At 42.0% G+C, this 26650-nt stretch overlaps 1 protein-coding gene across 1 annotated transcript in view; it reads right to left on the bottom strand.

Moving 5' to 3' along the window:
• The window catches only part of GRIA1 (glutamate ionotropic receptor AMPA type subunit 1), a 187058-nt gene extending 160615 nt beyond the window's left edge, over positions 1–26443 (bottom strand). The window contains exon 1 of the mRNA XM_080555266.1: positions 26048–26443. Within this exon, the coding sequence (XP_080411392.1) occupies positions 26048–26076 (29 nt within the window). The 5' untranslated portion in view covers positions 26077–26443. The remainder of the gene's footprint in view (positions 1–26047) is intronic.
• Between the last annotated feature and the right edge of the window lie 207 nt (positions 26444–26650).

Genomic DNA, 26650 nt, shown 5'->3' with positions numbered 1-26650 from the left:
TCTTTAGTGGAGATGTTGAACAATACTGGCCCCAATATGACCCACAGTGTATTCTTCTTGATAGCAGATGTGAACTGGAGGGTCAAGTCACTGATTACTAATCAGAACTTGAAAGTTAGCTGAACTGCTTAATTGTCCAGCCGATATTTCATCAGCTAACAAACAAGAATGCTACAATAGAGCTACAAGAGAGACTGTGTCAAAAGCTTTAGTGAAGTTAAAGTGGATAGTCATTTTATCTTAGAAGGGTCTCAGGTTAGTCAAGCACGATTATCCCTTAGACCAGTCTTAGACCAGTGTTGGCTGATCCTGGTTACCTTCTGCCTGTAATGTCCATGGACGTGAACTCCAAGATAAATGATCTTTCCAAGGAAAGATTTGAGGCTAACAGGCAAGAACCAGAGCACTGTAGGCCACTCTTAAAGATCAGCATACCATTAGCTTTTTTCCGTTCATTGGGCTGACTTTGCTCATATCTCTTCCACTCAGCAAGATGCTCACATTTTCTCTGAAGTTTTTTTTTTTCCTACATTAGCATGCTGGAGACCAGAAGGGCTGAGTTCCAAGGAACAGGCATGACCACTCCATCAGTGTGATGGCAGGCAAGTCAGAGGATTTTTCCCATCTAACACTACACATCCAGACTGTGTTAGTCAACTAGACTTCAACTACTTGTTCTCCTTTCGAGGCAATACATCCTCTGGCTCACATACGTGAAATGAGTTGCTCTGTGGCCATGACTACCTACAGTGATTATAGAGGGTGTTAAGGCAATTTACAATAACTGGAAAGCTAGGACTTAGTCAAGAGGCCTTTACCATAATCCTTCAATGTAATAAATAGAATGCACATAGCTCTGCTTTTGAAGTCAATATGGTACAAAAGAAAGGTGCAGGGACTGTTTTCCTCTTCAGATTGGCTAAATATCAGAGCTGGTAAAAATAAAAGAAAGGTTTTTTTGGCTCTGTTCTTGCACAAACAGGTTAGATTTGATTTGCTGCTATCCATGAGGGTCATGCTGTGCTCTTTTTTCATGCATACTTAAGTGGCTGTTAGCTTTTTGCAAAACATTCCCAGAACCTGCAAGTTTCATGAGTTTGTCCAGTAAGTGGATTATATTTCTCAATCAACCCAGTAAAAGCTGCAGTGCCAGGGAGCTCCTACCATACGCTGTACAGTCTGAGTTCAGAGCTCTTAGGTGCAGCGAAGCAGCAGAGATGTTCACCACACATTTGTATCAATTAACTGTTGCGGAAAATGGCTAACATTCACATCCATTAATTGTTCATCACTTATGATGACTCCTCTGCTCCACAGACCCACCAGAGCCTCTTCATTTTTTCAAAAATTCAGTAACTGTACAACTTTGGTTTCTCAAGAAGTGCTCAGCCAGATGTACTTGTTTGGAGGGACAAAAAAAGTCATGAACTGTGCTATTTTGTTCTGGAAAAGAAAAAAAGAAAAGGCTTTAGAGGCACCTCCAAACAGGGCTGCATGAGGTAGTGTGGAAGGGCACCTGCTTCTAAAGGAAGATGTCCAACAGAGGGGATGGTGATAACAGCAATATATTTATTTATTAACTTCCCAGCACCAGGAAGACAGTGGCATTTAAATGTTTCAGATTTGCTGCCTCCTTTTTAGCTAAGGCCCCGCTGAACTCATTGCTAAGTGAAGAGGAAAGACATCCAGAGAAGTGGGAAGAAAGACCAAGAGTAGATGAAGGGTCTCATTTACTGCTGAGGGGAGCAAGCTGGCTTTCAGATCCATGCATCCTCTGATCAGTTGATGTGGGCTTTCCCTAGGCTCACTAATAGTGAGCTAAGGTCTCACTAGGATGTTATTAAGGAAGCACCTCAAGAAGTACTGAAAGGCAAAATAGGGGCGTTTGGAGACTTGCCAAAAATGGACTTGTGAAAACAAAAAATAGAGGAATAGCTGAACCATGGCAGCTTTGAACGGTTTTGTTGAAAGTGTCTTCCTATATGTAATAATAGTAATTTGTGAACTGGCACGCATTTGAACACTTTACACCACATAGGATTTCCCCTTCCTGGGCACTGGGTTCAACTGTGTCCCATCATCCCCCCACACGCTCTGCCAGGCATACACAGAGCAGCAGAATTCCTGGAACAGTCTCTCCAACCTTAAATAGAGTCCAAGCTTATTAACACATGTTTATCACCTTAGATCACATCAACAGCATTACAATCTGTTTCTGGGATGCACAGAGTTTTGCTAGACAAAACTGCAAAACAGTCACTTGGGCTGTTTCAATTACTTCAAATTGACGATACTTAACTGCTTCAGAACAAAGCACTGCAAAAATCTTCCACTCTTCTTTTTTTTCCCCTGACACCTGGTACAGCATCATTCATGATTCACTGCATTGCAAATACAATTTTGTTTTGAGGAGTTTTACTTATAAGGCTCACTAAGAGGCTTAATTGGCACTTTGCACAATAGCCCTGTTTTCTTTGTCTCTTGCTATATATAACATAAGAAAAGTTACCTTGACTCTTGTGATGAGTTTGTAGATACTGAGCTGTTCAGACAAATCAGGCTTTGAGCCCCAGTGTTATTTTTCTGAGAATACCCAAACAGGGAAGCATGGATGAGAGGTTTGTGATAACTATTGTGTTGCACAATGGGACCTAACTGTGCAAGTGACCTCTAAGGTGGGAGAGCTCCATCTGCAAGCACCCACTGGTGGGGCTTTGAATACTCCTGTGTATGTAAAGGAACACACCTAATTACATCTTAACTGGACTTTGACATCCTTCAGCTCAGCCACAAACGGAAGAATGTCATCTTCACCTTGGGGAGCAGAACACAATTGGGCTCATTGTTGAGCTTAGAAGTGGGTGTTGTGAAAAGAGCTGGGATTTTGAATGTCTGAGTTGATGTATGTGAGCCTCCTTTGGCTCTGTTATACTTGTGTAAGCAGAGGGGGGAATGTCTTTGGATTGTCAATGGTTATCATAGGCTTTGAAGACAGTTTGGGGACCCCTGGCTAGAATAAACATGGAGTTTATCAATATAAATTGAAACCCAGTAAAACCACAGCAATCTAATCCATGCAGGATGTGGTCTGCTGACTTTCTGCTCCCAAAATAGGAGTTTGTGGTCGGTGAAGATCTCTTTACTGACTAGGAAATTTTTTTACTGTTTTTAAAATCAGTTGTTTGACTTCTACTTTTAGAAAAAACAAACCTTCCTTCTCATTATTTTCAATTCTTTCTAGTACCTTCTGGTTATAAGTCATCATTACAGTAACTGAACTCCCTCCAGAAATACATTAGTTCATCCCTCATATGATTTCTCTTCGTGGGAACTGAGAGGGAATGGAAATTACATGAAGGGTTTTTAAGTATTTATTCGTGTATTTTATGCTCGCTTATTGCTTATTAAAAGCAAGGTCAGAACTACATCTTGTCTCTCATTGAAACTGAGAAGGTCAGAAGCAGTTTTTAGATCCCCTTTACAGTGGTTCTTAAATCCTAAGCTAGGTGTCCTAGCAAAGCTGCTGGCATCTAGTAACAGTCAGTAATGATCAGCCAGGCCACCAAGTTCTCTCGTCCCAGTCTAAATCATAATTATTTGGTCATTGGGTCAACTTTTAAAGTCATCTGGTATAATTACTAGTGCTCCACTGCCATTAGCTACACTGCATAAGTTTACACTCCTACCAAATTTCACCCAGTGTATTCAGATTGGAACAATTTAAAATATACTGCAGTTTCTTTTCTCTGCTGGAATACATCAACTCCTACATCTCTAAGAGCTGTGAATTCCCCTTGGCTTACACAAGGATTCAGATGAATGCTGACTAAAGCACAGTGATTTTCATTTCACACTGGCACAGGCCTGCCTTTTGTTTCCAGACAAATGTGGATTTAAACATAGGCACTGGGCATACAAAAATAAAACCATACATTAACATATATGCCTCTTGTTTCATTATCTTTGACCTTCTCATATGACATAAAACCTACAGACAGTTATTCTTAGCAAACAAGATTACTTACAGCAGTAATGTGTTGTATATAGTGTCAGGCTTAGAAATACAGAGCAAATTAGCAGTGCGTGAATGCTTCATTTATTTTATACATCTTCGGCTGGTCTTACCACCAGAGGTAGGGCTATACAGTTTGCGCCTCTCCTTTTTGTTTTGTATTAAAAAAGCACAACGCAAACAGAAGGCAGACCTGGCTATTTATATCAGCTCCATCGGAAGTGGTGACAGGTATAATTACAGAGGAGAAATTACAGGGCTTATTTCAGTGGCATTTCTCCTGCTGTTCCAGGCAAGATAAAAGATTGAAAGTGTTCCTGACATATCTCCAAAGCAAAGATGCTTCAGTGAGCTGTTCAGGTTATTTTCAGGTTGATTAAAAGCTACCTGCTCTAGTCATCAGTGGGGAACAGGTTGCATGGGGTTCGCCTGTTGGCTTGATCACCTCCAGGACACCAATTCAAGCAAGCCTGGAGCTCTTTGTTAGGACGCCCACTGCCAGGTAGGCAAACACTGTGCTAAACTCATCCATGACTCTGCCAATCTACTTGCTCTGGTCTTCACCACTCTTATTTTGCTCATTTTATGGGATGCGGTTCTGTCCTGAACAGGAACCTCACACCAAGCTCATCTCTACAGAACCTTTGCAGAGTTGCAGCTGTTTCTGGATCCCATCTGGTCTCAGCCAGCTTTCCCAATGCAGGGATGGTATTTTCTAGTATTAGAAGCAGTCCTCGGGACTGACATGAAGTCATGAAAATAGGGGTCAAATTATGACCCATCATACTACTTCCACCCAACAGTGCAAGGACAGCAGACAAACTGACAGCAGTGAAGGCAGCACCGAGTTATGCATTGCAAGCAGTGGAACGGGGTGACCGAGCTCTGTTTTAGGGCTGCTCTGCAATGATTTCAGCATCCAGGAGGGCATCACTCCTGAGCACTGCGCTGCTCTCACATCCACTGCTCCAACAACCTTTGTTAAATGGGGAACTATGCAAAGGTGCCTGTTTGAAACCTCCAAGCCTTACCCTTCCTCCCAGAAAATCAAATACTAACATGAAGACATTTTAAAGGCTCTTAACAGCAAGCCTAAAGAACAAAGAGCGAGAACAGAACAATAGCTCTGCTGCTTCCCCTTGATTGGGTTGTTTGAATAATGTTGCCTTGTTACCTAGCAACACAGAGCTTATTGCTAGGCTTGTTACAACCTAATTCATATTTGTCATAATTTGTGTAATCAGAACTGATCATAAATAAAGACTGAATACAATCAACTGACTTATGTTTGCAATTAGAATCAATCTAAATCAGAGAAGGACATTAACAGCTCAGTCATCGGTTCTGGCTGACTTATTCCCATTCCAATACTTCTACTTGGATATTTACCATATTGTCCCTTACCATAAACTCCAGTTAGGGCTCTATGCTTTTTTTTTTTTAAATAGAAAGACACATGGCTTTAAGCACAAATTAAGGGGCATCATTATACCCAGGTTTGTCTAGACTTCCCTGGTCAGCTCCATTCACTTCCCCATTTCAGGTACCTTTATTACCAGCTCTCCTGGGTGATTCACATCAAGAAAACATTCAGTGCTCCTTCCTATCTAACACTTGTCATGCCTCACCATTAGGAAAATACTACACTAGGTGTGCAACTGGTGCAGACAAAGCTCACAGAAGTGATGATGCTGATTTACCTCCACTGCAGACCTGTCCCGATCTGATAACATAGCACCTTCGCTTGCTGTCACAAAAGGCTTTGGTGGCATATGGGTATAAAACTTACACAGCAGCTCTTTAGAGCTGAGCTTTTACACAGAACTAGTCTGGCTGCTGAATGTCTATCTTCTAGGCTAGAAAAAACAGCTGAGCAGGGAACCTCAAAGATATGAGACTGCTTAATCAAGAGAATACTAATGGGGAACAATTTCCAAATATGTAAGAGGGAACTGCAAATAACAGGTCTGTGCTACCTCTAGATGAAGCAAGAAATCTATGTGCAAGAAAGGGTGTTTTGAAAGCAGAGCACTGCTCAGGACCATGTAACAAAAGAATAGCACGTGTGGAGGCTGTGAAACAGGGTACAGGCTGCCTTGCAGTCAACACAGCTCCCCAGCTCCCCATCTGAGGAGTGGGGGAATTACTTTGATTCTTGTACACCCCATTCCCAGGGCACTCAGTTTAATTAAGCTGACAGGTGAGAAGGGGGCAGGTATGGCTGTCAACCAGCACAGCAAGGCAGTCCCACAAAAGCTACTTCCCCTGAGTTGCTACAGCAGCTGTCTGTTGTAGGGACCAAGCAGGCTGTCTGCACCTTTACTGCACTACACAGATCTGTACAGGAGACTGGCCTGGCCCTGTTACTTTTCCCCTCTGTATTTTGTCCTTGGTGAATCTCTTCATTACACAGAGGAAATTTTCATATATAGTAAATCTTCAGAGCTGCGTCCTGCAGTACAGTGATTTACAGAGCATTAATCTGTGTACCCCTTGTGGTCTAAAGGTTGTGCCTTGATCTCCCAGCAAGACTGCAGAAACACTTAACTTTGAGAATTTCCTGCTCATGTATCACCATCAAACCTACAGACCTACTCCACACAGGGCAGGGTAACCCCTCTGCTCCATCCCCCTAGAAGGGGGCCCTTTTCCTAGACAGAAGCCATGAGGAGCCATGCCATTAAGTACTGTGCAAGGACACGAGGAGGGGCCCAAATGCTGTTACCTGCTGAGGGAATTTGCTTCCTGCCAAGTGCAGAAAAGGCTGGAGACTGTGCTGCTGAACTTGACCATTAAGGGCAGGACTCCTGGGCCTTCAGTGGTTTCACAAAGCCAGAGACAAAAATAAAAGCAGGCACGGTGCCCCATGCAGTGAGGTTAGATGCAGGCTCTGCATTGGTGTAGCCCAGCGGACAGAGCTTCCCACAGTGCCTGGAGCATGGCACAGCTCGCTGCTTGCCCAGCTTTGGAGCAGGGCAGTGCCTAAGCCAATGCTTCTCTAGTTATCCTTATTTCTTCTTTACCATTGGGAAGACATTACCAAAATAACCCTGTTTTCCTGGAGTGATTTGTTCTGTGAAGAGGGTGAGGAAGGGGAAAAAAACAAAACAAGTCTCTCTGCTCTGATCTCCTCCATTTGCATAAGTAACAATGGGAAGTTGTTCCCATTTCTTCCCAGTGTCCAATCACACAAAACACCTTCCTCCTTTCCCATCCTAACACTCTTCCTGGCCAAACAGAAGTGGTGTCACCATAGCCTCCAAGGGGCTATGCCCTACAGCACCTCACAACAAGTGAGCTACCTACTCTGGACTGCAACAAACTTGGCAAGCCCAGACAAACCTTTCCCATCTGTGTGTATCCAAATTAGTATAAACAAGAGATGTCAAAATAACTTGTCTATAACACTCGCTCCCCTTTTTGCTAACCTGGAATAATTTATCACAAGCTGCAGCTATTCCAAGCTGCAGACATTGCAGACATTTTAACATGGTGCATCACTGCTTCCAGCTTGGAGGAACCAGTACTAACACTGCTGGAGGCAAAGAGCAAAAAACATCTCCCCACCCCCAAAATTAACTTCACATAACTGATGGTGAGTCTTTATTCCTGTTGCTTCAGACATGATCCAGGAGCTGAATTCACATGCACCACCAAGTCAGAACAGAACAGACCATTCTGAAACCAACACACGTTTGTGAGAACAGCAGCGCAAGCAGTGCTCAGGCCAGGTGCAGGGGGAGGCTGGTCAGAATACTTCTCCCCTTTCTGCATACACTTGCTCAGCCCTTTGAAAGCCAGCAGCAAACAGAGCAGCACAGCTTTTTTTTTTTGGTAAATGACTGCACACACCACCGCCTCCTGCTGGGAAAAATATGGGATGCTGGGGAAATGCAAGCAAAAGCTATCCTTCACCAGAGCACTTTCCAGGACCTGATCCAAAGGACAGGAGGCTCCCCCAGGGCCATCAGCATCCTCCCTGAGGCACAAGAACATCAGAAACCCCCAACATAACTTGCTTAGGAAGCAGACAGACCTTCCTCCAGGGCTCCTAGGGGTGGGTTTCTGAACTTGTGCTTTGATGGCATAATGTCAGAGAAAACAGAAGGTGGAAAGGATGTTGTGCATTATCTTACAAGGTGATGCTTTCTGCAACTGAGCCCTTGTATTCCTGGAATAGTTTTCTAACTTTAAATTCTCCTGGGAAGCTCAGGACTGTAATGGGTAGTTATACTACTCAGGAAAAAAATATTCGTCTGTACATCAGCAAGTACCTTGTCAGGATTAGTGTCCTGGGATAATCTGAACAACTGTCCAGCTGTCCTACTTGAATAAGAAAAGATGACAGAAACAAAGACTCATGTAACCTGGACAAGACTGAGAACTGATTCTTGTTCACTTTCTGCCTATATAATACAATGTCAGATACAAGCTCTGCAAGTGTCTGTTTCTCACACAGTATATATTAAAGGCTCTAATTTACTAAACCTTGAGCTTGCCCACCCTGTTACCATTCAGGGTACCTTCCATAGATGCCAGATCTCAATGAAATTGCCAGTCTCATGATTGCTGAGCTTTTCCTTCAGGGCTCCATGTTACAAGTTCATGCAGAATCTCATATGCACAATCTCAGCATCTGCTCATAAACAGAACTGCATTTTTTCCTAAAATTAGGGAGGAGTGACAAAAACGTGGCCCTATTGAACTTTAGAGCTCAGAAGGCCAAAGATTAAGTATTATTAATAAACATGTTTAAGGGAATCTCATTATCTCTGGGATTCTGACTCAGAACATCTGGTGCAGGCAGCACTCTTACAAAAAAAGTTGGGATATAGGTTTACACATCTCCAGGGAGAGTTTGGGAGTTTGTAGCTGAAAGGATAAAACTTATTAACCAATAGAAGCAATCCTACTGTATCCCTTTCATTCCAGGGAATTCCAGTTATTAAACAAAAATAGAAGCCTTAGAAAGCTTAAGAAGCCTCTGACTGATCCACATGTAAGGAAGTTTGAGAAGGGAACAATAACTGAAGACATTAATAATAAGTTTGTCACTCCCTGTGAAGCACAGGCTACAAAGGCATGTTGATAATTGACAGGATGACAGATCTGAGTGACAGCCACTGAAATACATACAACATCTAGACTGCAGGAGCCCTCAGCCCCCCACTGGGGATGCGCAGGGGTCAACTGGATCCTCAGAATCTGAGGGGTTTTGCCTTTTAGCACTGAGATGCAATCAAAAGGGAGCTCTGCTGGGTGAGTTGGACACTGCAGACACCTCTGTTCACAACTCATTCTCCCATCACTAAACCTGCAAAGAAAGCATCTGAGAAACCACAAAATTTGAGCGCTTTGATAAGCATTTGAGTTTTTTGAAGGGTGACTGATGTGATTTCTTAAAAGGCTTCTTGTGTCAATTCTGACAGTAGAATGGACACACTAAAGCTGTTTAGGTAACTTCAAACTATCAGCTCACTTTGTACCACCTAGCTGCTCCAGCTAATTTTCTTTTAGTGATGTTAATTGCACTGTCTGTTAAAAAGACACTCGCACTACCCTTCAATTCCATGAAATGACAGCAAATTGCTGCTGCAGGAGCAGTGAAAAAGCTGTTCCCCCTTTAAAAAATTCATAGTGATCTAAAAGGACAAGGAAAAAAATCAATTTATTATTCACCAGAGAACGTATTTTGTTATCCTGAATAAACACAGCATCAGTACTCAAAGCCTGTCTGGAACAGCAGGGGAAAGGAGCTCACAGGATAACAGGTATTTATGCGCTGCTTTTAAAAAGCAAGCATAATGATGTGTGTCATGAATCTGAATAGGAAATGTGTGTGGTTTTTTTTTTAACTACTAGAAATTTTGGTTTGCATTTGAATTTGGAGGTCCTGTGAAATACTGGCATGCAATTCTGGGCCAGAATTCCATTGTCACACTGATATATTAGGTTAAAACTGACTCTTTTGTTTTACTTTAATGCACCAGCCTGAAAACTGCAGTGATTCAGTTGATTCACAAGGAGCTTGTACGTCACTGGGGCAGTGACATCTGGTAGGAAAGCAAGGCAGATGGATAAGGGTAGCAACAGTTCTAAACATCTAATTTTAATCTGTTGCCACAAGCCTGCAGAGGCTCTAAATGACTTACACATTGCCTATCCATACTGAGATGTGCAAAGGGTACAACTTCCTTTGTGTGAAAGCAATTATAACAAGATGTGAGTTTATAGTGGTATAGATTGGATGTGGGGCAGGAGCAATCAATTACTCCAGGAAGGATGCTACAGCAGTATATCCACACACCTGACACAGCTGTATCACTGAAGAATAGTTATAAAAAGCAAAAATTCACTGCCTGCAAAAAAAAGTATTTTTCCAATATGTTTAATGAAGGTATTTCCAGATACATATGAAAAATCATAGAGCTTAGTTTTGTTCTGTTGTTTTTTTAAACTCAGGTGCTGACTAAGCCTTTACACATTTGAAGATGACCATAAGCAATTAGATCCCATACCAAGTTTCAACCAAGTTGATCCAAATAATTCTTGCATCTTTAAGCTCTTAATTTTCAAAGGGGTTTTGTTTTTAGAAGGTGAGCTTTTTGAATATACTTGCAGAAGTCAAACTAGAAGTGAGAAGTTTTAGTGCAAAGCCTGTTTTCATAGTTGTGGTGTGTGGGTATGATGCATGGATGTCTACAGCTGCGGTAACTACTGCACATATGGAAGTGTAATAATAGATAGGAAGTTCTGCAGTATTGCAAAGATCTTGGCTGGAATGTCACTGTATTCCTGACATGACCATGCTTAAGTCCTTTATATATACCCTCAACTGCTTATGAATAATATAAAAGATAGAACATAGAAAATATAAAAATATAACAATCTTGCTTCCAAACGTGACTTAACACAAAATATCAGATAAACTAACAAACTTTTGCTCTTCCTCTCCTGGCACATCTTCCTGCGCCTAATTCAGACCTAAACAATGATGCCTCAGTCAGCCTCGACTATATCACATTGGCACTGCATTTCATATCTGCATGTTCTCTAGCACATTTGCTCCAGGAAATATCTGCACCTTGTAGTATTAAGCCCCATGATTTTGTAGTATAATTTTGTAGTATATCCCAGAAAATTGCTTTTACTCCACATTTAATTGTTTGACAGAATATTCCTATACGCATGAAGGAAGACTTATCTTTAGGTACAGAAAATATTACTAGATATCCAAAAACTAAAGCCAGTATAAAGCTTGCATATACATATATGCTTTTGTAGAAATTGGTACCACCACTGGAATACAAACTAAACAAGTGGAATTTTGCAGCTGCTTCTGTATGAAAATAGCTTAAATCAATGCATTCTTCCTGCTAAACCCAATGCATACCAAGTAAAACCATTCCCTGCCTTCTGCATTTAGCTATGTTGTCACTTATGTAGAGAGCATTTCACAGCCTAAGAAGGAAACTTCATTCAGGAAGACATTTTAATCCATCAACATATTAACCGTAGCTAATGTGTCATTTTTGCAGCGTGGAACAGAAAATTATTTCTTTGATTCATTGAAACTGATACCATTTTTGTCTTACATTTGTAAATAGTTGATGGCAATAACACTTCAATACCACTAAACAGAAATGGGCTCAGAGCAAGCATTTCAGGTAGATGCCATTTCTCGAGGCATAAAAAACAAAACTCAGTGGAACTGCTCCCAGCTCTGGCTTCTGTCACGCTGCTACAGAGGACAGGAAAAATCTGCAGTAGTCTCATGCAAATTTTAAAAAGGGAGATTTAATAAATGAAATATACTTAAAATCCATCAGTGGCCCAGTTTTATTTCTTCTGACAGTTGACTCATTTTATTCAGTGATATCTTATTTTGTCCTCTGCATATTGAGTACTTCGTAGTAATAGAAACATTGAAAAAGTATGTTATCATTATAGCCTAAGGATAATAGAGGTAAAACTTATAGGGAGACGTTACATTTTGTTAAACCAAATGTTATAGGTAGGCAAAATACACTAGTTTTCACACATAAGACTATCATTGATACTTCTCTGGAGTACACTTCCCACACTATCTCTAATTAATATAATTGACTCATATCTACAAACCATTTTTCTCAGTCCCATTTATTCGTTTGTTTTTAATGGTTCCCCTTCCAGTTAAGGAAAGGGACTTCATTACTTTATGCTGTTGCTTTTCCTTAGAGGAAACCTTGGATTCAGAAAGTTCTGTAGCAGATGAATTCTGCCTGGTAACTGTAGCCATAAGAGTCACAGGCCCACTGGGTGGCCTGGGTCTTTCAAGTATCAACCCACAAGCTCAGCTCTTCTTTGGATGTCCTGGTGTTGGTCTCCTTATCAGTCCAGAAAGGAGGCAATACATTTATATGATGCATTTATCCTTCTATAACTCCTGTTTAGATGGCTAATTTCACAGTGTGATTTTTAACAGGCTAGGGTAAGGGGTGTTATACCTAAGCATATGAGTTGTCTGGCCCTCACTATTTGCCTCAATTCTTCATTTGCAAAATGAGGTTAAAGCACACTTCCATGAAACACTGTAAAACAATACGAGAGATACTGGGGAAACCTGATAGCTAGGGACCTGCTTGGGACCTTGTCATTTGTCTTCAGAGTAGCACAATCTCACTACAGAATCACCTGGAACAGGAAAACCTTTTCTACAGGGGTCAGTTTTAACATGTTTGAGTAGCAAAGAATGTTTTCACTGACGATGAGTCCTTGTGATCATTTCTACTTTTCATTGACAGTATCTGGATTGCAGTCACTCAAGCTATACAACACCAAATAGAGGCCTGGGAACTAACCTATGTTAATTATGTTTGTACCTTCTGAAACCTGGAGATCTGCTTGCTGAGCTTGCAGGAACTGAGGGTGGTTCAGCAGCAGCTTGCTTTGGCCACGATTGGTGATGGTTGAGCAGGGAGTTCCCCACATGGCTCTGTACCCATCCACACTGGTCACAGTGGCAGTAATGGTGCTATCCCCAGCAGCAAGCAACAGCCAGCCATCTGTAGGGAGGTCAAAACACATTGCCTATGCTCCAGACACTGGCACAAGGGAAAGATAGTAGGGGAAAAAAAACACAGGACCTGCAGGAGATTGTCCCATCGCACCCTGTTTTAAAAGCTTTAGCAGCAATTTGATTATTTCATCCTTGACCACAAGCATGAAATTAACTTAGATCCTAACGCCCTCAACAGCCAACTCTAGAATTTCAGGCAGATGTCAAAACCCCATGATGTGGGCTGGCAAGCAGCTGTACCTGTACAAATGACTGCAAACAATTGCTGGTGTGGAGATGGGAGCAGGTTAGGCCTAGGTGAAATTCAGCCCTGAGCATACAGCAAAACTGTACCAGATGCTCTGAGCCAGCTCATCTCTAGTTTACATCTGCAGGTTTGGCCTTTGCATCTGTTACAAAATTAATTCTCAACAAATGTGTCTTTGGAATCATTTGCTACTGTTCATATCCACATAAACTTAATCACCCCATCTTAGCAAGTCTCAATTAAAAGCTGATTTACTTTCATTAAAGGCCCTTACTTCATTCCTGTGATATTCAGTATTATCATTTGTGACCACTATTAATCACAGCCATACGGAACAGCCAATGGAGGAAGAAAAAGCCAGTGCTCTCAAAGTGGATTTATGTAAATTGTTTTCTCACATGAAGATCTTTGAGATGCATTTTGTGATGTTCAGACTAACTAACCAAACACTAAGTGAATTTAACTCCATTTAAAACAAGATTTCCTTTAAGCTCCCTCCCTTTCTCATCATCCTTTTGTTCTTCCTTTAAAAGGCCTGACTCTGCTTTACTTTCACTTATTTCTATTTGCTGACTGGTCCTGCAGTGCCTGAACACTAAGGCAGCTATGAAAGCATTCCAGTCTGGAAACGGGTTGGTACATTTAAGCAGCAGGCTTGGCTAGACTGGGATAGCATTTGCTGCCCTGTTGGAAAGCTGATTTAGTTTGCAGTGTTTCTTTATACACTCTGCAGATGTTGCCACTTCATTGCTCAGCCCCTTTACAGACTGTTGATAAAGAGTTTAGAAATCTCACCACTAAAATCTCCCACTGATCCTAGCATTGATCCCAGATTCTAATCCATGGCATAACTTTACCTCTCACCTCTTTCCGAAGCAGCTGCAGAAGTGCTTATTGATGCAGTGTGACACCAACTTTCATGTACCAGGAAAGCACTCCAACTAGAAACAGTTTGGCATACGCTGCAATATAGCTGCCTCCACCCCAAGAGGTCTGTGCTGATTTTGCTCTGTCAATACACTGCATTTGCCTCTAATACTTTGGATCTTCCTATACCAGGTCTTCTGATGCTTTAAGCTTAACCAAAAAAGAGGGCTGAAGCTATCCAGCTCAGCTCAAGGATTACACCTATCCTTAAGCAGGCAAGACTTCACATGCTGGTATCCACCTTGCACTTATGCCTTACCCGTGTTTTCCATGTTCTAGCGCAGACATTTTGACTTTCAACTTAAGCTCAGCTGGATAAGTGGGAGGTGTTTTCTCTGTTCTAGTCCAGGTCAAACGTAGAACAGCAGCATCATACCCCATAACTGGTGAGTCACCAAGGAATGTGAGAGACCTTGGCCCAGTTTTCACCAGGTTACACAGGTCTAAAGATGTAACATCACTTATTGTTATATCATGAGATATTTTGAAGCTGTTTCTACAGTGCCCACAGCCATATTTCTGAATATAGATTTTACTTTCCAAGTTTAGAGATACTGTCACTGTGGATCACACAGCTATTACATGTGCAAATACAGTGGATAATGAATGCAGTTTCTAGTGCAGAAGGTCTAGGGAAGCCTATACTCTATTCTGAATTCTGTTCCACAAAGTAATTATTGGTGAAGGTCTAACCTGTGAAATGGGAACCTCTATCGCAAGTTCTTCTTTCCCAAAATTATTCAGTACCTGCCAAATCCAGCAGGAATGCTTCCATTGATGTTAATGGGTATTGGATAGTCTTCAGTTACTACACTGGATGTTTGTTGAAGATTAATTTTCATCATGTTCGAAAATATCAGCAAATATTTAAATGATAATAATTTGGAGTAAGAATCAAATGGCAATGATCCCCCACAGAAACTAGCCAAAGTATGAATATTATAATCATGATTTAGCACAGACTCATGGCTGGATTCTGAAGCTACAATGCTGGCTTTGCAGCTCTTCAGTATTTAATGAAATTGGATGTTTCATATGACAATTTGTCCACAGCTGGGTTCAAGCCTTGAAGTCAGGAACAACCTGTTTGCCATTTGGTGGGACACCCTTCTCATGCTCCCCTGGCCAGCTGGCATAGGGAGTCCACAAGTAGCCAGCAGAGCCAAAAGTAGAACGAGGAGAGCAGTTAAGAGCTGCAGGGGTTGTGGGTGAAGGGAGAAAGTTTGGCTGGAGGGGTGTATCACTGGTGCAGGCACTCTTCAAAAACAGGAGGATATTGCTTCTGTCTTGATCCTATCTTGCAACAAATTTTTTATTTTTTTTTCCTGTGCTGTGGCCAGAACAGGGCAAGATTCTCTGATATCCATAAGGCAAAAGTTCAGACCATTTTAGCAACCATCACCAACATGGTGAGTGTAACAGGGGGTATTCTCAGCTACCCTACTGAAGTTTAAAGCCTCCTTTGTACTTTCTGAACTGTCCACAGTAAGAGGACAGGAAGAGGTCTGTAGTTACCATTAACACCCCCCACCTCCTTTTTCTCTACACAGAAACAGGGATGGAGGAAGTTGGGAGAAAGGAACAGATTTTTCAGTTTATGGAGAAGGTCTGAATTCTGGTTCTAAAATCTTAACAGAAAGGAAAGGGATAGTTTATTTCTTTTTTCCTTCCCTGAGGTATAAAGTGCTGTTAGGTTATCCTTAGTCACTTTGAACATTTTTGTTGTTGTTGTTGGGTGTAGCTGAAACATAAGGGAAAGAAATATGGAGCTAAAAGAAGCAGTTTTGCCAGAAGGATAAGCAATAAGTCAAAAGAGAAACAGGTTCTCCTTGCAAGCTTATCAGAAGTTACCAAAAGGAACATCTACTCCAGAGCACATTTGCAGGTTCACACAGCAACATCATTTGCTAATACAAAGGGTTAATCTGGTTCACAGGTATCTTACCATATCTAGCCAAATAGCAATGGACCCTATTAGCTGCATTTACAGCAGCCTCAGCTTCCAACACTAGCTATATGAAAATCACTTCTGTATTTTTAAAGGTTTTCCTCAAATAACTCTTCTAGGAAATAATTCTTTCTGCTCTGTTTATTACACATAATTCTGCTTCTAGAGATAATTGTGAATTATCTTTGATCACCAGCTGAAGAGTTGCCTGCATTTTAGTGACCATGAAATAGCTTTTAAGTCCTGAAAATATTTAATATGTATGTAAAACTGTCAAACCAAGATTCACCAGGCAGCCTCCATGCAGTGTCTTAAGTAAATTTCTTATATGGCTTTGGGATCTTGACACCTTTCAGCTACAATAGGGAACTCTTTGGAGCGATGACTTTTAAAGGCAAGGTTTTCATACCTTTGAAGAGACTTCACTGAGAGAATGTTTTTCTTACTTTCTATCTGGTAAAGGTTATTTGGCCGTCTACTGCATCCTATTAATCAGGAAATGAAGACAAAAAAGACCTATCATTTATGTTGATCCGAGAGTCTTTACAAAGTCCATTACTTTCAATTTATCTGCTCAAAAAGGGAGAGAGTTCTCTTTGCCCTGCATGGAGCACACAGATCACTCAGCCTGTAAAACAATATGAAGCTCCAAAGCTCAGCGTTTCCTCCATCCTCATTAGTTTTTGAGTGGTTAGAAGGTCACCTGAGACAGAGTCTCATATATGGATTTTAGACCTTGATTAGAAAATATTCTAGTGTTAAAGTTAAGCAGAAGCTGAAAGGAGTCAGAGAACTGACTATGAAACACCTTTGAATATAAATTCCTTGGAGCAGAAACCATCTTTTACTACATAATGGCACAGTGCTAGCCCAATGGGACCGAACTTTGTTGACCTCTAGATATTATGGTAATGTATACACTTTTAAAAAGTCTGGAAATAAGATAGACTAAACTCTGCAGAGTGAGAAGTGTGTTGCTGTGTGTTCGAACAGCATTCAGCACACTGGGGTCCCCAGCGTCCTATCCATACAAATGGTACAAGACAAAAGACTTCCCTAGAAATGCCAAAGCAGTCAGGAGTCTGCTGTGTGCCTCGGGCTATCATAATTAAGTCAGACCAGGTTCTGCTGCCAGTGGCATGAGAGGGAGTCATGCATTGCATCATTTTTAACCTCCTTTAGACAGCATGAGTAAACAGGCATTGCCTGTTGTGGGGTGAGGAGGAAATTTTGAGTGCATGCCCTAACATCAGATTTTTAAGTAGAAGCTTGACACCTGTGTCACCCCACAATCCCATTATAAGTGACAGGATAACAGCAAGTGACCTCCCACAGCAGAAAGGACTAGAAGGCCTTTCAGATCTATCCCAGCCGTATTATTTAAGAATTTATTAGCTACAAAGCAAAGACTTTCATTTCCATCCAGTATTACTCAAGAGTTAATAACTACAGACAGATGAGGATGAATAAACTCAGGTTCCAGCTTAATAATTTGGGAGTCCACTGGTGGAGTGAGGGGTACACCCTCTTCTCAGCAGTAGAAGGGTACAGCCAAAGGACAGAGGTGGCTTCTTCCTCCTTTAATCCATTTTCAGACATTCAGAGTTTAGTTTCCCCAGCTGCTGATACTGTAAAAATGTTGCTTGGCAACATGGTAACAGGGGAAAAAAATCTTCAAAAACATTAGGAGTTTTTGTCCTTAGAAATGTACTAGTTCAGCACATCCAACCTCCTACAGATCCATTTTAGAGGAAAAGAGGCACAATGATCCCCCCATGAACTAGTTCCAGCAGCCTTTAAAGTGATGGCATTCAAAACGGGACAGGAGAAGGGGTGCCCTTGGGTGCTCGAGGGGTGTGGGCAGACCCCTGTATGGGAACAGCAGGGAGGGGAGCAGAGCTGGGTGCATGCTGTGCAATACTCAGCATTCACCTGACATCTCATACACGGTGTCAGCAGACATTACACATGAAGGCATTACATCTTCCACCCAGGGTTTTGCCATGACGACCTAGGGTGCTGTGACTATGCTGACCCGTTCCCCACTCCCAGGAATCAAATGCTCACTAGCAGTGACTAGTGGGGACAATCTGCTCACAGAAGTGGTGACACCAAGGTAGAGAGAAGCAAAAGGCAGACTGCTGAAGAGTTGCCAAACCCAGGGACTTAAATTTTTTCTAAAGCCAGCCTTGATGCTGGCCTGGAGCAGTCACAAGAAGGGACTACCAGTTAATTATTGCGATGAATTCCCACTGAAGTCAATTCTTGCAACAAATTTTACTTCGCTAGACCCACATAGAAGTTTCAGTTCACTGCTTTTCTCCCCCCTCTCCTCTTGCACTGAAATTCATTATCACACTTTTGACCTCTGCAGAGCTACTTCTGATTTATACTGCTGAATCATGGTTACATGTATTTATCATCCAAAAGCCAGAATACAGCCTTACATCCAGATAAGATGTTCTTGTTCTTTCAAGGCAGAGTAAGTGATGTAAGTTCCTGCAAACAACAGAACACAAGTACCAATATTTTTAAAGCAAAATCCCAGAGGGCATCTGCCCTTATTTAGCTGGAGGTAAACAAAGTTGAACATTGAGAGTTCTTGTGATGACAGCACAGACTCTTCAGCATTGTATGGCACCATTTCTGTTGATACTAATGCTAAGATTAGAAATCTAGATGGAGAGTCTCAAGATCAGAGTCCAAAAAGGTGTTCCAACTTTGAGTTGTAGCTATTAATTCCTACAGTTACCAAAACAGAGGGAAAGCCATTAGAAGAAACAGATTGTAGAAGATTATAGAGTAAATCAATACAGCTCCACATATGCCTATAACTAGAAATACACTTTAAGAGAAGTAATGCATGCCTTGATTACAGTTGTGAAGACCTGGAGCAGCTCCCCTAAATGAAAAGCCATCAGAAGGCAGAGAAGAATCAGGCCAAGTCAGTCTAGTCTTGGAAGTCTTCAAGTATTACATAGGGAAAGTCTCCTCCAAAAAAGATCACTGGAACTCTGCTAACAAACTCCTGCTGCAATGCCAATTTAATTAACATGCTTAACTGCTTGGAGATCTCTAAGATTATTCACTGGATTGGCAGCCCTTTCTCACTGCTAATTGTGTTACTTTGCAGGGAAAGGAGATGAATGAGTACAGTACCCCCCATCTTTCCCTGCTGAAGGAGGGGAATCACACCAAGTAATTTGACTTTGACGTACTGTCTTGTTTTCACAGGTTTACTTTTTATAAATAAGCATGTGTGAGCTACTGAAAGCTAATGAGCTGGATGGCAGCAACACAAAGTCCTCCGGTGGCTGCTCACAGCACAGCAACTTGGCAGCGCTTCCTGGTGCAGCCATCCGACAAAGCAAAGCTCGGTTTACCTTCCAAAGCACCACATATTCAGTCAACACCATGCATACTCCATGCCTGGACAAGATCCCCATGTGTAAACACTCCCCAGAGGCTCTGATTAAGCAGAAAGTCCCTCCCCAGATGAACTACCGCCATGCAAACTCTTCTCTTGTTTGACCATCTTTCTGATGGCAGAAGGGGACAGAAGTAGGAAGGCAATATTGCTGGTGTGGACAGAGCCTGCGGATAAAGCAGAAAGGCATGATACTTAAGGGATGACAACATTCTTCCTAAAGGGCCTGGTACTCTCCGATTAGCTCATCCCATTTATACTGAGGTTGGAGCAGCCAGAAGGGAAGCTATCAGCAGCATAAAAAGGCGCTGAATGTTTTGGGTCCTTGGGGTCCTGCATGCTTTGAAAGGAGGCCTCCAGCTACACCAAGGGACATGCTTGCAGTTTCTTTGACTGTGGAGAGGGTGAGTTTGGACTTGAGGGCTGCCTTAGGGCTCCTCTGTAAATACAGTCTAAATATAAACTTGCACCCATGAATTCACTGGAAGTTTCAATGCTGACTTCAACCTTAAATGTCAATGCAAGTTTAAATGTTAAAGTCAGTAATGATTGCTTGCATCTCCTAGAGATACACACATCTAAAGGCATCCAATTTCTTCAATCTAATTGCAGTGGAAATTAACTTTTTGTACCTATGCATACAGAGCCAGAGGAGAGCTAACACCAGCCACATAGCTACTGACCCCTTTTACATCTCATCAGCACCCATGCCATGTATACCAGTTCCCAAAGGAAGGGATACACCCTGTGCCCTGGCTGCCTGGTAAATGTACCCAGGATACTTTCCACTCTGCAAGTTGCCTCAGCCCCATGGAAGTCTGGCCATTTTATTTCACTAACTGAAGCATGGATCAACTCTGAAAACATTTTAAGCACATCCATCCCCAATATGCTCAGTGCTTTTAAGATACCTGTATAGAAAACCTTTTAATTCTCACATATAAGGCTTAAATTATCATTTCAGCACAAAGTTAACAAGAATGTACTAGAGTGAGAACTTCAAGTTTTACCCTGCAGACCCCCAAACCCTTACACAACTGTAGTAGTGCATTTAATTGGCATTTCTCAAAGATCTTCAGGTTCCTCTTCCACTTGGAATAATCACTCACCAGGAATTTAGGGAAGGACCAAACCACTGATGATCCACCAGTGCCTCCCCACCATCCCCTTTGCTCAAGAGGAGATGCTGAACACCATGAATCAAAGCAACCTCTGCAACAAAGCAATGCTCCAGAAGAGGGAATGAATTCTATCAAGTTTCTAGATTACAAATGCTCAGATGCTACACAGTAATTCCTCTTGGTCAAACCTACTGAAGCCTACGGGTTCATAGGCACTGCTTGGAGACAATAGAAACACACAAGTAAGGTCTGACTTGATCTTTACAACTTGTATTACCATTAGTGTTGTATTATGGCAAGCAAAAATCAAAGCTGAAATAATTGAAGGAAACAGTTCTTTAATAGCTCTACTGCACAGTATAGAAATCATTTAAAAATAAAATTTAGTTCCAGAAAGCTCAAGTTTTCAGCCCTTTATTCCCTGTAGGACTTAGCTTATCAAATTGGTCTTAAATAAGTATGTGAATAATATTTTCTTCAGTTATTAGTCCTATTGAATGGCAAATAATTCCTAATGTTTTTTATTTTTTTCCAGAGAGTGAAGCTTGGCACAGTTAGCAAAGGAACATTGCCACAAAAATTAAACAATCTACTTTGATGTTCTAGATCAGGGAAACAACCATGCAGAGGCACTGATACCATGTTATCTTCCATGTGGATTTTACAGTTTGCACAGAGATAAGGAGAAAGCTTCCTTCTCTTCCAATTACACCCATGTAACGCCACTGTTGTAGCATTGTGGCTGCCTGAAGCAGAACGGTTTGCTTTCTAGGTTCTCTGTAGTGGCAATGTTTGCAAAAAAAATCACAATTAACCCTGCAATGATGCTTTCTGCCAAAGTAACATCCACATTTCACATGTAATTTTTAAAAGGCTAAATTTGTAGATTCCACTATTAAAGCTTAATCTTCAGACTAACACTGATTTAAGTCAGTCCTGCTCCCTTTTCACCCATTGCTTACTCCTAACAATGCATTTCCAGCATGCTAACCCTTGCATTTATACTAATATTACTGAAGGAACTGTCATGCTGTGATCTAGACTATGGAATGGATCCAGAATAAACCAATAATTTTCTTCTAAAGAAACAAAGTTTTCAGTAACGCACGCAATTTTTTTTTCTAGAAACCCTTGACTTTAGAACAGTTTCTTTTACTAAATACCGTATTTTCTATTTTAATAAAGCAGCTTACATTTCAAAGCCTTGCATTCAGAAAGAAATGTGCAGGTAGCAGACAAAACTTCAGCATTTTTAAGTTGCAAGATGTGACCACCCTCTACCTCAAGATAGCCTGGGCAAAAGTAAGTATTTTCTACAGAGAGGGAAAAAGCCACAAACTGGGATTACTTCAAGGCTATTTTATTATGTGCAGCTTCTTTTAAAGCATCCAGCCATCAACAGAATCTCCCATCAATTTCAGTCATATTAATGGCTGCTGTTAAACATTTTATAACAGGATAATTTCAGCACAAATATCTGCAACAATAGTGGTCTATGTTTAAAGGTTTACATACGTGAGCAGACAAAATATTAAGTGGTGACTAACCTATATGATTAATACCATGTACCATCCAATCATCAGGATATTCATTCTTCTGTCCTCATCTGACTAAACCAAACATTTCTGTACTGCCATCTGCTTTGTTTCTTATTTTGTTATTGCTGTTCAGGCATTGCACTAAGACAGAAGGGATACACTACGTGTAGCACAGAAGTCCTGACAGTTTCAGAAGTACAGAAAAACATCCTATGTTGTCAAACAATGGCCAGTGAACCTTACACTGCTCCCACTTTCCATCTAGAGCTAGATGCATTTTAGAACTGAATACAGAAGTGCTCGTTCCTGCTTTGAGTTTTGCTCCTTTTCTTTTGTATGGACTTAGTGTTCAATTTCAGAGAATATACTATGGCAACTTAAGGCATGACACTGGTGAACTTTGGCTTCTCTTATTACAGTGTGAGAGACTGGGAAATCCTCTTCAGAAATCCTGTTTGCTAGGGCAGGACTTCACAGCAAACAGGAGAAGAGAGGTAAGGAAACAAAAAAATTTTAGTAGAGGCCAAAACTGCAAGTCATTGTAAATAGTTCTCAGCTGGAAAGCTTTGAACAGTTTCCTTCTATTTACCATCCATCACACAGCACAAGAACCTTCCACTGGGAAGCTCCAAGGCTTTTATTATACCTATCTACCACTGCCGCCCATGTGAAACCTAGCAGAGATCAGTGCTCCTGTCTGCACAGAGGGACATGCAAAGACACTGCCTAATACCGGGGGGTGGAAAAAATGCTTCCAGGAGTTCTGAGAAAGCATTAATGCAAAGCAGGAATTGGGAAACCCTCTGACTGCAAATGCTCTAGCAACAGGGAACAGATTATAGCTGTAGATAAAACCCCTCTCACCAATTGCTGTTGACAGCCATCAGGGCCAAGTTCAGATAGCCAGGGGGACTCTTAAAATGAGCAATGCCATACAGCTGAACCCTGGCAGAGGATCCCAAAGAATGGAAGATTATTTTCTGAGTGCTCTGCATAAGTGACACGCACCATCTTTCAAAGTGCAGAAAGAATGTCCAAAATGAGGAAAGTTTAGGAAGAAAATGAATAAAGCATCAACTTGTGACAACACATTGGACATGCAAATGCAACAAATCTTCCCAGCACGCATTCTGAACATCCATTCACTAAGTGAAGTGTATCACTTCCTCGCGTCTCACCTACTAAACCCCCCACAGCTCAGGCACAGTGTGTAGCCCAGGAACAGTCCTCAGGCAGTTTCTCTACACAAACTCAAAGGAACAGACCTGCCTGGAGAATCCACTCCCTACTTCAGTGACACTGATTTCATCTGTTAGTCAGAGCACATTTCTTTGTGTCATTTTTTCTGCAAAGAGCCCTTTTAAGCTGTCAATTCATTGCCGTCTGTCAAGGAAGCCACTCTGTGGCATCACCCTGAAGAACAGCTCAGCATCACAGAAGCCTCAGTGGAAGGAGCACTCTCACCCAGAGCCCTGGGAGGCAAGACTTGCTCAAAGTTTGATGCGTTTTTCCACCTCCTCATTTCTGAGCTGGACTCCACAAAGGATATAGCTTTCCAGCTGCTGATTTTTGCCAGCTTAGTTTGTATCAGCTTAACGAGTTGCCTGGAAGAGTTTTGTGGTGAATAAAACCATAAGAGTAGCCACATATTTTGTGGTAGAACTTCATTTTACTGATAATTATTTTAACTAATGAACTGCAATAAACAGTAATGACTACTCTAAACCATGTCTACACAACAAGAAAACACGGGATCTTTACCAGCTGGGTAGCAGGTATGACAAACCATTCCTAGTCAAAGCCACGCGGTAACTCACGGCATCATGTTGGTGCTCTGCAAGCCCTGCCAAGCAAAAACATCATCACCTTGATACAGCAACACAATTTGAGCCTTGCTCAGCCAGTGTGTACTCCCAGATGACACCAGGAGACTCCTTCCATACAATTCTGCAGTGTGACACCAAAGACTTCATTGGCAGGGTGACCATTTCCACACCATCCTGGAGGAACTGTGGGTAAAACACTCAAAGCCCCCCCATAGCCATTTTCTCCTCTGTTCACCAACAGAAGATAGGAATGAACTCATTTTCCAGGGCTACAAGCTAGCGTGGAAGTGTTTTCACATGCACAAAGCTTTAAAAACTTAGTTTTAGTTTCAAAAATTTTCCCCCAGAATGACAAAAAATAGGCTTTGAGCCAAAGAACAAAGCTCTTACCATAAAGCTTTAATAAAGAACAAAGACCATGTATTTCATCTCTCCAAGGTATCTACAGCAGTGCATAGAAAGGAATTTCAGCGGCTATTAACTGACTAGTTACATTATAGTTTGAGAGACGCATTATAGTGCTCTACAATTATTGCCAGCTCATACTAAATTATTGGCTTCTAAAACAGAGATATAAACAGCATTTGGGAGACAAAGACCTGTCAGTGTCAAGCTAATACTAGACCAATAACTTTCCTGTCTATGAAACAGCACACTCAAATACATGTCCACTCCCCAGCAGCAGCCTTTCCAGATCACTTCACCTTTCAGTCAAGCACTGTGAGAAATCAGAGGTCTCACACAGGTGAGGTTGAAGGCTGTGGCTTGACAACGCACCATTCAAAAGTGATTTTAAAATATTCCTCAGTCCTAACACCAACACTTATTTACAGCCTATAGACACACACACCACACATCACCAATTGCATTAACACAGCTCAGTTGAGAAACAAAAAATATTACAGGGAAGGGAATAGACAGCTGACCAAAGAAGCTGGTGAAAGGAGGATGGAGGCTCCCTCTCACAAAGCAGCATTACTGCCAGCATACCATGAAGTCAGATGCCTTCTGAGCAAAAAAACGTAGCAGAGTACAGTTGGGTTATTTTCACCTCCCCAGCTATGAGCTGGACAGCCTGAAAGCTACCTCTGGGGAAGCCCAGAGCCCTAAGGAAAACTATCCTTTTACCCTGCTTCTCCTCAGGGAGCTGCAGAGACTGAGTCAGAACAAATCACTTGCAGTTTACCTGGTAGCTACTGAGGGAGCTATTTTGTGGTGCTGAACTTCAGATTTTGGACAACTGGAATTTCAGGCTGGTCTAATAAAAGACAATTAAGTAGCTTTCTTCAGCAGTGTCAAAAACCACAGGATGGCTCATACTGTATCACTACAGTAGACTAAGCAATACAGAATAAAACAACAGATGTAGACCAAAAAAATAGTGAAAAATATCACTGAGAACACCCCAGTGCTACTCTGCGGGCAAACTTGAAGCTTTGTTTCTGACATAACCATTGTTTGTAAGATAAATTCTTATATATTCATTCCTTCTTCAACCAGCTCTGGCCACATAACAGAGATTGAATATCTTTGAGAGACTTCCTACAGCAGCAGAGAAGCTCACTGCTGATGGAGCAAGAGGGCCTTTTGGTACCACCTGGTTCCAAGCCATACTAATTAATCACCAACATCAGATGTAAGTCATCAACAGGACTCACAGTAATACAGCAGCTCAGAGGCAGGGTTTACACTCTCCCTTATTTCCTCAGAAAGACTTCACTGCCTCCAGCCAAGCCATTGGGCACCAAAGCAGCCCAGTTGGTACCTCCACACCTCAGGGGAGGACCCGGCTGCTCAGTTCTCTCCACACAACCCACAAAAATGCTTCAGAAATACCACCACTCATTTGTTAACAGAGAACGGATGAACAGAGGACTTGTTTAAACTCATACCACTTCAGGATGACCACTGTTATATTTACTAATAATTCCACTGTGTCTTACCTTGCAGCTTTCAGCAGGGCTGGCCTCATCCCTCCTGAGGTGGGGGTCAGCTGGAGCAGGGCTTTGCTGTGAAGTCAGTACCCAGAGGGGCACAGCAGGCACAGCTCTGCTCCTGCCTCTCCTCAGGCCTTTTAAAGCTTCCCCAGCAGCTCCCTCAGCTCTGGCCTCCCTCTCACCACCTGTGCGGGGCTGCGGGAGGAAGAGCCCTGCCCTTAACGCTTTGTGCCCAGGCCCAAATTCGCGCCCAGGCCCAAATCCAGGCCCAGGGCAGCACTTTGCAGGTTTGTGCCCACCAGGGAAGAAGATCCCTCTGGTGACCCAGTGGGCAAAGTCATCCTTGGCCTAGCAAGCTGTGGACAGAAAATATAATATATGCAGAAATCAATACCACCACCCCCAACCCTATATATATATATATTTATTTATTTTCCTGGGGCTGCAAAAGATGTCAGAGCCACAATAACTACGGTATTTCAGCTCTGTGGACACCTTTTAAGGGCAGAGCTCGGCCCTCAGCACGCAGCGTGGCGGTGGCTGTTAATCACAACTTCCCTCTTCCATAGCCCAGGAGAGAAGGTTAAACGCCATCAAGACCTTATCTTG

The sequence above is a fragment of the Anser brachyrhynchus genome, assembly GCF_964034855.1.
Source record: "Anser brachyrhynchus genome assembly, chromosome: 14".
NCBI lineage: Eukaryota > Metazoa > Chordata > Aves > Anseriformes > Anatidae > Anser > Anser brachyrhynchus.
Note: the sequence above shows the minus strand (reverse complement) of the source record. Positions and strands in the feature narration are given on the sequence as shown.